The 15,010-nt window shown below is 42.2% G+C and overlaps 1 protein-coding gene across 6 annotated transcripts in view; it reads left to right on the forward strand.

Moving 5' to 3' along the window:
* Positions 1–12,902: 12,902 nt before the first annotated feature.
* Positions 12,903–15,010, forward strand: part of LOC135541724 (SLIT-ROBO Rho GTPase-activating protein 3-like) — a 76,516-nt gene continuing 74,408 nt past the window's right edge. For all 6 annotated transcript variants that reach the window (XM_064968043.1, XM_064968045.1, XM_064968047.1 and 3 more), the window contains exon 1: positions 12,903–13,349. In XM_064968043.1, coding sequence (XP_064824115.1) covers positions 13,283–13,349 — 67 coding nt within the window. In that variant the 5' untranslated portion in view covers positions 12,903–13,282. The remainder of the gene's footprint in view (positions 13,350–15,010) is intronic.

Here is a 15,010-nt window from a genome sequence, read left to right on the forward strand (position 1 = left end):
AAAATAATATACCAATACGAAACGTAGCATATCATACTAAATGGAGTGTCTCGGATTTACATAACAGAATAATATAAAATGCTCTGGTGTCAGGTTGTTGAACAAGGTATGTTAGTAGGTACCAGGCGTACCAGTTTGTGTAATGAACTGCTACGCTGCTGGGTTTTTCACGCTCAGCAGTTTCCTGTCTATCAAGAATGGTCCACCACCCAAAGGACATCCATTCAACTTGACACAACTGTGGGAAGCATGGGGAGTCAACATGGGCCAGAATCCCTGTGGAACACTTTCGACACCTTGTAGAGGCCATGCCCAGATGAATTGAGGCTGTTCTGAGGGCAAAATGGAGGGGTTCAACTCAACATTAGGCTGGTGTTCCTCATTTTTGGTATACTCAGTATATACCTGCAGTAATAGTGGAATTATAGTTTTTCACAGTATTACTTAACCACCAGTGTTGTGATTGACTCTAATATTCGCCTATTAATTGGACCAAAACATTAATTGAATATTATTCATTGACTACAGCCCACGTTCAACACCATAGTGCCCTCAAAGCTCATAACTAAGCTAAGGACCCTGGGACTAAACACCTCCCTCTGTAACTGGATCCTGGACTTCCTGACGGGCCGCCTTCAGGTGGTAAGGGTAGGTAACAAAACATAAGCCACGCTGATTTTCAACACGGGGGCCCCTCAGGGGTGCATGCTCAGTCCCCTCCTGTACTCCCTGTTCACTCATAACTGCGCGGCCAGGCACGACTCCAACACCATCATTAAGTTTGCCGATGACACAAAAGTGATCACCGACAACGATGACGCAGGCTATAGGGAGGAGGTCAGAGACCTGACCGTGTGTTACAAGGACAACAACCTCTCTCTCAACATGATCAAGTCAAAGGAGATGATTGTGGACTACAGGAAAAGGAGGACCGAGCACGCCACCATTCTGATCGACAGGGCTGTAGTTGAGCAGGTTGAGAGCTTCAAGTTCCTTGGCGTCCACATCCACATCAAAGTAACAGTCATGAAGACTGCTGCTCTTTAATTATATGTTATTCTTACATTTCACTGTAAGGTCAACACCTGTTGTATTCGGTGCATGTGACAAATACAATTTGATTTGGATTTGATATGTCCAGGCTGTCACGCCCTAATCTGTTTCACCTGTCTTTGTGCTTGTCTCCAACCCCTCCAGGTGTTGCCCATTTTCCCTACCATCCCCTGTGTATTTATACTTGTGTTCTCTGTCTGTTTGTTGCCAGTTCGTCGTGTTCGTCAAGCTTACCAGCATTTTTCCTGTCAGCGCCCATCGTTTCCCAGCCTCTCTTTCATCGTCCTCCAGGTTCTTGACCTTTGCATGTCCTGACCCTGTACCCGCCTGTCTGACCTTTCTGGCTGAGCCTGCCTGCCGTCCTGTACCTTTTTTCCACCTCTGGATAACTGAACTCTGCCTGACCCTGAGTCCGCCTGCCGCCCTGTACCTTTATCTTACCCTGGATCTTCGACCCATGCCTGCTGTGACCTGTCTTGCCTGTCCCTGTTGCTACAATAAACATTGTTACTTTGACAGTCTGCTTGAAAATAAAGGAGAGCCACACACTCTAGAGTCTGCATCTGGGTCTTACCTTGACGGGTTTGGCCTGGGTAGGCCGTCATTGTAAATAAGAATTTGTTCTTACTGACTTGCCTAGTAAAATAAAAAATATACACATTTAAAAAAAGTATTATGGACATTTTCTGAAATTACAGTGTCGAAAATAAAATAAATGTCCTACTTGTAGCACATTTAATGTTGCTTAGTCTGAACACTCAGGAGCAGGCGATGTTGACAATGACTCTTTAGACATGTTGAGCTTTTTTTTTATGTTATTTTGAATTGACTAAAACAAGCAGACAGCAAGAGAATTGTGTGATTTTTTTTTCTACGAGCCAATGGGGTAACCTAGGTAACCAAAGCTTGTTTTCCCCACAGGCGGGCAGGACCGTAATATTCTATCTAACACTGATTGGGACTATAGAGGGGCTGGAATATGTGAAATCCTATTAAGATCATTGTCTCCTTGGCTCTGTTTACTGCTCAGTGTTCTGTGGTGTGTACTATGAGGTGTACTGGTACTGCTCAGTATGCTGTGTGTATTTGTCATGGTAGAAGTTTCCACTTGAAGTATATTCTGTCAGTGTATGCTTTTCCCAGCAGAGGGCAGCTTGATGCTGGTTGACCATGTAGAAGCAGCACAGTGAAATGCCATGCTTTGTAACCACTTCAATAACCTGCCAAAATAAATATCAGGAAATCAACTACATACACTGATAAAACCACACGTGTATGATGAAGACTGTGTCCAGAGAAGTAGAGAACTCATACATAGCCTAAACCTATAGGATGCCAGGAGCTTATATTGTGATAATAGATGATAAAATAGGCTTACCATTCCCACAAGACAACACCACATTCCGTTGTGCTTTGGAGCAATGACAGCGAATGCTGACAATACACAAAATCCACTAGTATTATCAAATGTAATATTTGTCTAACTTATTATGGACCATCTTCAAACAGTCGAGTCATGAAGCACTAATACAGAAGGGAGTTGAAAATGTAATCCAGTTGATTTAAGTATTTTCTCCCAAAACTACTGAGGCATATTATTATTATTATGCTTACTTTGCTTCCTGACAACGTTACGGTTTTACTTTTTAATTACCATTTATATTTGAGGTTTTTCCCTGAACTTTTTTTTCATTCAATTTTTTTCACTCCGGACGCTTTATCTGGACACGGTTCGTCAGGACTTCCAACAGCCCAAGCTAAGTAGTAACATTAACATGATGCCTTCTAATTGCAGTCGCTGTACTCATAATATACAGGAGAACGATCGCCTTACGGCGAGAATAGCTGTGCTACAAGCCCAGCTTCAGACGCAATCGTTAGGCAAGGGTAATTTCAGTGTAGGAAAGGATGAAACAGCGTCTGTGCCACCAGTAAGTACAGATAGTAACAGTATAAATCCCATCGCACGGTCCCCGCAGCCGGACAACTTTCTCATGGCTTCTGGAGGGAAATGCTGTAGGAATGCTCAACCGGTGACAGAAACTTTCAACCGGTTTTCCCCACTAAGCAAGGAGTCGGAGTCAGAGGACGAGCATTCTCTTGTCTCTACTCCTCCCGTTACGGGGTCTGAGACGCCGAAGCTTCCCACCATTAGCTCTGACAAATTGAAAACTCTAGTCATTGGCGACTCCATTACCCTCAGTTTTAGACTTAAAACGAATCATCCAGCTATCATACACTGTTTACCAGGGGGCAGGGCTACCGACGTTAAGGCTAATCTGAAGATGATGCTGGCTAAAGCTAAAACTGGCAAGTGTAGAGAGTATAGAGATATTGTTATCCACGTTTGCCCCAACGATGTTAGGATGAAACAGTCAGAGATCACCAAGCGCAACATAGCTTCAGCGTGTAAATCAGCTAGAAAGATGTGTCTGCATCGAGTAATTGTCTCTGGCCCCCTCCCAGTTAGGGGGAGTGATGAGCTCTACAGCAATCTAACAACTCAATCGCTGGTTGAAAACTGTTTTCTGCCCCTCCTAAAAGATAGAATTTGTAGATAATTGGCCCTCTTTCTGGGACTCACTCACAAACAGTACCAAGCCTGACCTGCTGAGGAGTGACGGACTCCATCCTAGCTGGAGGGGTGCTCTCATCTTATCTACCAACATAGACAGGGCTCTAACTCCTCTAGCTCCACAATGAAATAGGGTGCAGGCCAGGCAGCAGGCTGTTAGCCAGCCTGCCAGCTTAGTGGAGTCTGCCACTAGCACAGTCAGTGTAGTCAGCTCAGCTATCCCCATTGAGACCGTTTCTGTGCCTCGACCGAGGTTGGGCAAAACTAAACATGGCGGTGTTCGCCTTAGCAATCTCACTAGGATAAAGACCTCCTCCATTCCTGTTATTATTGAAAGAGATCATGATACCTCACATCTCAAAATAGGGCAACTTAATGTTAGATCCCTTACTTCAAAGGCAATTATAGTCAATGAACTAATCAATGGTCATAATCTTGATGTGATTGGCCTGACTGAAACATGGCTTGTGCCTACAACCCAGTGCAACGATTTTGATGTTAAGGTAGACATGTTTAAGTTTTTTAGAAACATCCGTTTAAGGGAATACTTTAGCTCCCCTAATTCTGACACTTCTATTGAACCAGTAGGTTGCTCTCCTGCACATACTCCGACTCCTTTTAGAAGCAAGAGTTATTTTATACCTCCGGCCAATCGCAATCACTCTATCGAGACATATTGCAGACTTGTGGAAAATGATGTTGGACTTCTCCTTAAGAATAAACAGGGATCCACATTTTTCCATAATTTACCCAAGAATGAAAAACAAGCTTTGCTTGATTTACAATCTGATACGTCAGTCCTTATTCGTCCCGCTGATAAGGGTGGGTCGGTTGTACTCATGGATAGGCCCCTCTATCTACTTTTGTTGACTTTTTTATTAGACCACTCGCAGAACAGCTCCCCTCCTTTGTAAAGGACACCAGCAGTATGATCTCTATCATTGGATCTCTTGATCCTCTCCCTGAGAATACCTTGTTAGTTACTTTTGATGTTGAATCATTATACACTAATATTCCAATCCTCTCAAAAATGTTTTCTTGCCTCACATCATTATTTGGAAATGGTATATTGATGATATTTTTGTTCTATGGAGGGGTGATGCAAAACAGCTCCAGGCGTTTCATGTGTTTCTTAACTCCTGTTCTGAGCATCTGAGATTTACTATGCAATCTGATACACATCAAATCAGTTTTCTTGATCTTCTGATCTTGTGTGAAGATAATGTTCTATACACTGATCTTTACAGGAAGCGTACTGATCGTAACAGTTTGTTGAGGGCTGATAGTTGTCACCCACTTCCCTTGAAAAATTGTTTGCCCTACAGCCAATTCTGTCAAATCAATAATTTGCAAAAAACAATCCGATTTCGACAGAAATATGGCTGAGACGCAGAGAAGGTTCAAGGAGAGGGGCTCCAAGAATGATCAGATTAATATTTTTCAAGGTCAGTCTCGCAAAAAGACGCATTCTTGCGTTCTAACGACCCGCCATTCAAAGTGCTCTGAACAAATTAAGGGAATTGTTCACAAACATTGGCACATCCTAAAATCCGATGATAATCTCGGTAATGTGTTTTCGGACCTTCCCTTGGTCGTATTCTCGCGGGGCAGAAATCTCAGAGACCAATTGGTAAACTCTGAATTACCACCCCAAGATATTCCTGAACAACGTCTATTTGTGCCCCTACTGGATGGAAATTACACATTTCATTTATAAGTGGGGGCGACAGGGTACCCCGAGCTGACAAGGTACAAATCTGTCGTTCTGCCCCTGAACAGGCAGTTAACCCACTGTTCCTCGGCCGTCATTGAAAATAAGAATTTGTTCTGAACTGCCTAGTTAAATAAAGGTCAAATAAATAAAAATACCCACAAACAGTGAAATCGATCCAAATAAAAGGTGTTATTACGTGCTCCACTAAGGCAGTTATTTATCTTATAACTTGTCCTTGTGGTAAAAATGATGTAGGTTAAACAATGCGCAAATTAAAAGTACCTATCTCAGAGCATCGTAGCACCATTAGTTGTAAAAACTTTACTTATCCAGTTGCGGCCAACTTCTTGGAGGCAGGCCAGGAGGCCTGTAAACAGTAGCTATAAAAAGTGATTGAGTAGGTTCATAGATTTCATGACTAGAAGCTCAAAAGACGAAAACTCGCAGGCCACTCGATTTCGTCTCTGCATTATATTGGCATCAAACATGTCACCCTCCCTAGGAGAGGGGGTGAGCTTGATAATTTTTTAATTTTTAATGTTATTTAATTTTTTTGAAGAATTTTTACCCCTTTTTTTCCCCAATTTTGTGGTATCCAATTGTTGTAGTAGCTACTATCTTGTCTCATCGCTACAACTCCCATACGGGATCGGGAGAGACGAAGGTTGAAAGTCATGCGTCATCCGATACACAACCCAACCAGCCACACTGCTTCTTAACACAGCGCACATCCAACCTGGAAGCCAGCCGCATCAATGCGCCGGAGGAAACATCGTGTACCTGGCAACCTTGGTTAGCGCGCACTGCGCCCGTCCCACCACAGGAGTCGCTGGTGCACGATGAGACAAGGACATCCCTACCGACCAAGCCCTCCTGACGATGCTCGGCCAATTGTACAGCGTACAGCGCCCTTAACCACTGCGCCACCCGGGAGGCCCATAATTTATTGTTGAAAGGAGAGGCTGCCTGGATCTTTACGTAGACTTTGATCTGAAGCCATTCTTATGATTATTGTGACTTTGCCATTGTAATTGTTTGTAAACTTGTGTAGTCAAATTATTCTATGATCGTATGCTATCCATTTGTTGTTTGTATGCTGTTCTTTGTATGACATTTTAATATTTGATTATTAACCAATGATATTAGGCCACTCTTGGCCATGATTACAGACACCTGTGTCTTTTGACACTATATAAACAAGTCATCCTGCAGTGTTTGTGATTATACCCTGATGAAAACAGCTTGGATGTCAAAACGTTGGTAATTAAATGTTTGCATCTGAGCTCCGAGAGTGTGCGGCTCTCTTTTATTTTCATGAAACGTGGCTTAAGCCTGATGAATTTACTGTGTTAAATGAGGCCTCACCTCCTGGCTACACTAGTGACCATATCCCCCGTGCATCCCGCAAAGGCAGAGGTGTTGCTAACATTTACGATAGCAAATTTCAATTTACAAAAAAAAAAGAAGTTTTCGTCTTTTGAGCTTCTAGTCATGAAATCTATGCAGTCTACTCAATCACTTTTTATAGCTACTGTTTACAGGCATCCTGAGCCAAATACAGCGTTCCTCATTGAGTTCCCTGAATTCCTATCGGACCTTGTAGTCATAGCAGATAATATTCTAATCTTAGGTGACTTTAATATTCACATGGAAAAGTCCACAGACCCACTCCAAAAGGCTTTCGGAGCCATCATCGAATCAGTGGGTTTTGTCCAACATGTCTCTGGACCTACTCACTGTCACAGTCATACTCTGGACCTAGTTTTGTCCCATGGAATAAATGTTGTGGATCTTCAAATTTACATTTACATTTAAGTCATTTAGCAGACGCTCTTATCCAGAGCGACTTACAAATCAAGGATGGCTTTCATTTCAGCAGTAATAAATTCATGAACTTCTTTGAGGAAAGGATCATGATTATTAGGAAGCAAATTACGGACTCCTCTTCAAATCTGCGTATTCCTTCAAAGCTCAGTTGTCCTGAGTCTGAACAACTCTGCCAGGACCTAGGATCAAGAGAGACGCAGACTCAGGCCAACTGAGCTTTGAAGGAATACGCAGATTTGAAGAGGAGTCCGTAATGTGCTTTCTAATAATCATAATCTTTTCATGAAGTTCATGAATTTATCACTGCTAAAGTGAAAGTCATCCTCTCTTGGGGAATGCTGCTTTTTAGTTAGCTTTGCGACAGTATCAAAAACGAATTTCGGATTGTTCTTATTTTCCTCAATTAAGTTAGAAAATGAGGATGATCAAGCAGCAGTGAGGGCTCTTCGGTACTGCACGGTACTGTCTTTCCAAGCTAGTCGGAAGACTTCCAGTTTGGTGTGGCGCCATTTCCGTTCCAATTTTCTGGAAGCTTGCTTCAGAACTCGGGTATTTTCTGTGTACCAGGGAGCTAGTTTCTTATGAGAAATGTTTTTATTTTTTAGGGGTGCAACTGCATCTAGGGTATTGCGCAAGGTTAAATTGAGCCCCTCAGTTAGGTGGTTAACTGATTTTTGTCCTCTGGCATCCTTGGGTAGACAGAGGGAATCTGGAAGGACATCAAGGAATCTTTGTGTTGTCTGTGAATTTATAGCACGACTTTTGATGTTCCTTGGTTGGGGTCTGAGCAGATTATTTGTTGCAATTGCAAACGTAATAAAATGGTGGTCCGATAGTCCAGGATTATGAGGAAAAACATTAAGATCCACAACATTTATTCCATGGGACAAAACTAGGTCCAGAGTATGACTGTGACAGTGAGTGGGTCCAGAGACATGTTGGACAAAACCCACTGAGTCGATGATGGCTCCGAAAGCCTTTTGGATTGGGTCTGTGGACTTTTCCATGTGAATATTAAAGTCACCATAGATTAGAATATTATCTGCTTTGACTACAAGGTCCGTTAGGAATTCATGGAACTCAGTGAGGAACGCTGTATATGGCCCAGGAGGCCTTAAAACAGTAGCTATAAAAAGTGATTGAGTAGGCTGAATAGATTTCATGACTAGAAGCTCAAAAGACGAAAACGGCATTTTTTTTTGTAAATTGAAATTTGCTATTGTAAATGTTAGCAACACCTCCACCTTTGCAGGATGCATGGGGGATACGGTCACTAGTGTAGCCAGGAGGTAAGGCCTCATTTAACACAGTAAATTCATCAGGCTTAAACCATGTTTCAGTCAGGCCAATCACATCAAGATTATGATCAGTGATTAGTTCATTGACTATAATTGCCTTTGAAGTAAGGGATCTAACATTAAGTAGCCCTATTTTGAGATGTGAGGTATCATGATCTCTTTCAATAATGACAGGAATGGAGGTGGTCTTTATCCTAGTGAGATTGCTAAGGCGAACACCGCCATGTTTAGTTTTGCCCAACCTCGGCCGAGGCACAGAAACGGTCTCAATGGGGATAGCTGAGCTGACTACACTGACTGTGCTAGTGGCAGACTCCACTAAGCTGGCAGGCTGGCTAACAGCCTGCTGCCTGGCCTGCACCCTATTTCATTGTGGAGCTAGAGGAGTTAGAGCCCTGTCTATGTTGGTAGATAAGATGAGAGCACCCCTCCAGCTAGGATGGAGTCCGTCACTCCTCAGCAGGTCAGGCTTGGTCCTGTTTGTGGGTGAGTCCCAGAAAGAGGGCCAATTATCTACAAATTCTATCTTTTGGGAGGGGCAGAAAACAGTTTTCAACCAGCTATTGAGTTGTGAGACTCTGTTGTAGAGCTCATCACTCCCCCTAACTTGGAGGGGGCCAGAGACAATTACTCGATGCCGACACATCTTTCTAGCTGATTTACACGCAGAAGCTATGCTGCGCTTCGTGATCTCTGACTGTTTCATCCTAACATCGTTGGTGCCGACGTGGATAACAATATCTCTATACTCTCTACACTCGCTAGTTTTAGCTTTAGCCAGCACCATCTTCAGATTAGCCTGAATGTCGGTAGCCCTGCCGCCTGGTAAACAGTGTATAATCGCTGGATGATTCGTTTTAAGTCTAATACTGCGGGTAATGGAGTCGCCAATGACTAGAGTTTTCAATTTGTCAGAGTTAACGGTGGGAAGCTTCGGCGTCTCAGAACCCGTAACGGGAGGAGTAGAGACCAGAGAAGACTCGGCCTCTGACTCCGACTCGCTGCTTATTGGGGAAAACCGGTTGAAAGTTTCTGTCGGCTGAATGAGCGACACCGGTTTAGCGTTCCTACAGCATTTCCTTCCAGAAACCGTGAGAAAGTTGTCCGGCTGCGGGGACTGTGCCAGGGGATTTATACTACTATCTGTACTTACTGGTGGCACAGACGCTGTTTCATCCTTTCCTAAACTGAAATTACCCTTGCCTAACGATTGCGTCTGAAGCTGGGCTTGTAGCACAGCTATCCTCGCCGTAAGGCGATCGTTCTCCTGTATATTATGAGTACAGCGACTGCAATTAGAAGGCATCATGTTAATGTTACTACTGAGCTTCGGCTGTTGGAGGTCCTGACGAATCGTGTCCAGATAAAGCGTCCGGAGTGAAAAAGTTGAGGGGAAAAAAAAAAAATATATATATAAACGGTAATTAAAAAGTAAAAACCGTAAAGTTGTCAGGTAGCAAAATAGGTTGGCAACAAAACGCACAGCAACTCGAAAACAAGTCTGCAAGTTGTGACCGGAAATGACGTCAGAGAATTACATCTGATTTCTCAAGACCTCTATCCAGTGTGGTTGCGATTGCGTCGTCTGTGGATCTATTGGGGCGGTAAGCAAATTGGAGTGGGTCTAGGGTGTCAGGTAGGGTGGAGGTGATATGGTCCTTGACTAGTCTCTCAAAGCACTTCATGATTACAGAAGTGAATGGGATCTGAATGGGATCCCCTGCTCCCCACTGGTCAGTCAAAAAGGTAAAATGGATAGAGGTCAGTTCCCATTGGCAAGGGAACCACTGTATTAATGAGATCATTGAGAGATATGTGAGTGAGGTATTACTCAAAGGATATGTTATTACCAGGATAAATACCAGAAGGAGAGTAAATTATGTGAATTAAAGTGGCATGACTGAAAATAGAATTGGGTAAACGTAACACATATGCTCCAGTGCCTCGCTCGCTTTCTGACTTCTTATTGTGCATTTTGCTTAAATATGTTTTATTAAAAACCCTGGGAGTGAGAGAGGATATTACATATAATGTGTTAGTCTTCAGATGCTCACTACAGTAGAGGTTGACCAGCATGGCTCCCAAAGAGGCTAATGCTTGAATCTCCCCATCCCGGATCCGGGATCGTGACTAAAGCCTCAGGCTCATTAGCATAACGCAACGTTAACGATTTCTGAAAATCGCAAATAAAATGAAAATAATGCGCCTGCTCTCAAGCTTAGCCTTTTCTTAACAACACTGTCATCTCAGATTTTCAAAATATGCTTTTGAACCATAGCAATTGACTAATTTGTGTAAGAGTATGCTAAGCTAGCTTAGCATTTTGAGTAGGATTTAGCACGCAACATTTTCACAAAAACCAGAAATCATTTACCTTTGAAGAGCTTCGGATGTTTTCAATGAGGAGACTCTCAGTTACATACCAAATGCGCAGTTTTTCCTGAAAGCGCCTGTGTGTAGGAGAAATCGCTCCGTTTTGTACATCACATTTGGCTACCGAAACGAACCGAAAATTCAGTCACCTACAACGTCAAACTTTTTCCGAATTAACTCCATAATATCGACCGAAACATGGCAAACGTTGTTTGGAATCAATCCTTAAGGTGTTTTTTCACATATCTCTTCATTGATATATCGTTCGTGGAAGCCTGTATTCTTCTCTAAATTCCATGGAAAAATACTTGCAGCTGACTTTTGCGCACCAATTTCGCGCAGGACACCGGGCGGACACCTGGTAAATGTGGTCTCTTATGGTCAATCTTCCAATGATATGCCTACAAATACGTCACAATGCTGCAGACACCTTGGGGAAACGACAGAAAGGGCAGACTTACTCCTCTCGCATTCACAGCCATATAAGGAGACAATGGAAAACAGAGCCTCAAAAATCCTGCTCATTTCCTGGATGCCGTCTCATCTTGGTTTTGCCTGAAGCTCACGTTCTAGGGCACGCACAGAAAATATCTTTGCAGTTCTGGACACGTCAGAGTGTTTTCTTTCGAAAGCTGTCAATTATATGCATAGTCAAGCATCTTTTTGTGACAAAATATCTTGTTTAAAACGGGAACGTTTTTCATCCAAAAATGAAATTGCGCCCCTAGAGTTTCAACAGGTTTTAATGAATTACTCAGAATGCGACCCAAATAGCACCCTACTCCCAATGTAGTGCATTACTTTTTACCAGAGCCCTATAGGTCCTGGTCAAAGGAAGTTGGGCCTCAAGAACAGTGATGATGTCATTGTTTCCTAGGATCCTTCACTGCAATACCTTGGGGCTCTGAGTTGAGTTAGGAGAGATTGGATTTGGGAAAGAGAAGCTTCTCATTCAAGAGTCACATAAATTGCTTCTTGGCTATGTTCAAAGTCCAGTTGTTGGCTGCCACAGGTCAATATCTTGTTCCAAGTGTCTGAAAGAATGCTCTTCTACAAAAATACCACTCTTGAACCATGTGCTCTATTCATGATTTCAAATGCAGTGCCACTGCCAACATACCACATTCTGATTTTGATCCGGTCTTTTACTGTGATTTTTGACCTGGTTTTTAATGCTGTCTTTTTAATGCCCTTTATTGCGTGACTGCTTATTTTGGATGATGTTACAACTAATATCCTAACAGGAGTCATAGCCTTACTTGGAATCAGATATGACATGCAGTAATATAATTTTAGTAAACTCTTCATATCATTCGTAGATACCATGAAACCTTCAGGCAATACAAATCTGTTGAACATGTATTTAGACATTTGACCCTGTGCACAAGGTTTTGAGAATCAGCAGTACTCAAAAACAGAACGCCTCATGACACAGAACGGTAACTTAGTGGTAAGTCTAATCTTCAAACTGTCATTGAAATTAAGGCTATGTGAGTCATGCAGAGTAGTTTTGAGTAATATTTTCCACTGGAGAAACATGAAAACCTATTATCTTTCATCATTCAGACAGCTGTGTCAAAACATAGCATTCAGTGTCATTGACAATTTTTTACAACTGTCAACATTGTTGTTAAAAACATCAGCCATGTTGAGGTTAGTGATATTATTAGGCCTACATCAGATAACAAAAAAGCCCTCGTCTGTTATGAGGGACATATTCAGAGGTCTGAATTGTGGTCTATAAAGCAGCCTTTCCAGGTCACCAGTGTCTGTGTGCTAATGATGATATGCCTCTTTCAATCTCATCATTTTGAAATCTGTCAACTTGTATCAGCAACACTGCTAAATATCTTTGTCAGATTCATGTGCATAACCACTGTAATGTAATTACCCTCTCTGCATGTGTGTGTATGTGAGGGAGTGTGTCTGCATGCATGTGTACGTGAGGGAGTGTGCATGTGTGAGTGAGAGACTGAGAGTGTGTGAGAGGAGGCGAGTGTGGGAGGAGTCTGAGATGATTTTAGCATCCAACTCTTCCTGGCTTGCTGCAGCAGACCGAGAACTTGCAGGAAAAAGGGCGGCTGGAAGACGCATTGAAAATCGCACGATGCAGCACTTGCGCATACACCCTGCTTCAAGGCAGTGGTTATATTGAAACATATCATATATTGAACATGCAGTAAATGCAGATTATATATATATTTTTTACAGACATTCTAAAATGCTATGTTGACGACAGAGGGGAGTTATCCTTATTTGTTTTGCAGTTCAAAGTCGCATTGATCGCCTTGCAACCTCAAGTGCAATTTGGGACACTGAAGTTCTTTGAAACGCATGAAGCCCATCCTGCTTTATGCATCTGCCGAAGAGATTTGTAGGCTTCGTTGTGGTGTCTTATTAAGGCGATGTCTACAGGCTTCCATAATTAATTCCTAAAGAATCATGTCATCCCATACGAGAGTCAAGAAGGACAAGGAGATTATTGGGGATTACGAGACTCAAGTGAAAGGTTGGTACATAGAGATCCCATCAAATTACACATGTCTGGGTTGGTATTTGCTTGTGTTTTGACGTTCAGGTTAGACTAATTTATTAGCCTAAATGTATCTAGAGGGAGCAGCAGTAGCCAAGAGTAGAATTGCATAACTTGGAATTCGGGAGTGAACGACATTGATGGCATCAACAACATGTTGTTTTTACTCCATAAATATAAGCATTTTTTTACGCGCAATTGGCTGTTTTCTGTTATCGTATGAATTCCCATGGTCAAGAGGTCCCTGAAGCTAGATAAACATATATTTTCATCAGATAATAACTCCTATTCAACACCATTTCAGTAAAAGCTCTGCATAATGCACCTTACATATTTGCTAGGTGAGTCGGTCTAGTCTGCCCTACCAAACAAGAGACAACTGCATTTGGTCAAAAATGAGATATTGACTTTTTTAAACATTAAATACATGCTTTATCTTGTGGACAAATATCCGGCCTGTTGTGTATTGGAGAAAATGGGGGGTCATGTTTGCAGTAACTGCAAAAAGTTCAGGTGAAACCAAAGGAAAAGGCAGTAACTGCCATCACACACGTTAGTTACTTACTGCCTTTTACCTTGGCTTCACTGAGCTTTGTGCTGCTGTGTCTACGGTTGACCTTGGTATCATTTATTGTTCTTCGTTGATACAAGTATCAAACTATATGACAAGGACAGCTACATACAATTAAATATATTAACACAAGTTTGTGTTAAAAACAATCGTCATGGAAACGTATTCCAGTGGTGTACCAAGCAAGAAGGCAGTAACTGCCATCTAGGGACAAATGTCATGTGAGAGGTCAGGGTCAATATGAATAAAAAATAACAACAGACAACCACATCTCAAATGTTCTGCCTACAATTCAGTTGGCTGGACAATAAAAATACTTTGAAGTAATTTTTCCCAGTTTCACTCTATGAGCAGTTACTGCTCTTTTGCTTGGTAGGGCAGTAGTGCATGGACACTTTCCCACGGAATAGTGAAAATGCATAACACCACATTATGCAGTAATAACATGGTCCACAATATGTAAGGAACTTTATTGTTAATTTGTCCTTAACAAGGGAAAGAGATAGAAAGTGTGTTTTTGTGGCCCATTTTTCCTTCATTTATACAATGTAATAGATTACTTTACTTTCAGAGTGGAGGTCATAATTACACCAGCTGGTCTGTTGTAGTAGCCTAGTGTCTCAGAGACTAAAGGTCATGACCTCTGACCTGATCACAGCCTTCTCTGACCTATACAGTGGATCATCATCTTAATGCATGACCTGGTGAATCCCAAAGTAGCCCCTCGCCACTACAAACTCATTCTGAATGCAGTCCGTGCCACGTGTTGGTGACAACTCCTAGGGGTGACTTAACTAGAGTAACCTCGTATGAACCATCCTGATCACGCATGCTTACATTCTGTTTGCTACACAGATAGCAGAATGTAAGCTCGTGAGAACAGGGTGGTTCTATGGGGCTATCAATAGAGTGGTGAGGGTATTCATTCATAAATCCATAAACTTCGGGACACACTAGTGATGCATTTTATGTTCCACATTTAAATAATAATGCAATTCTAATTAACAAAATCCCCTTGCCATTTAACAAGAAGTAAACCTCGGTAACAGTTAAACATTGGAGGTAT

Source organism: Oncorhynchus masou, chromosome 6 (genome assembly GCF_036934945.1).
Source record: "Oncorhynchus masou masou isolate Uvic2021 chromosome 6, UVic_Omas_1.1, whole genome shotgun sequence".
NCBI classification, from domain to species: domain Eukaryota; kingdom Metazoa; phylum Chordata; class Actinopteri; order Salmoniformes; family Salmonidae; genus Oncorhynchus; species Oncorhynchus masou.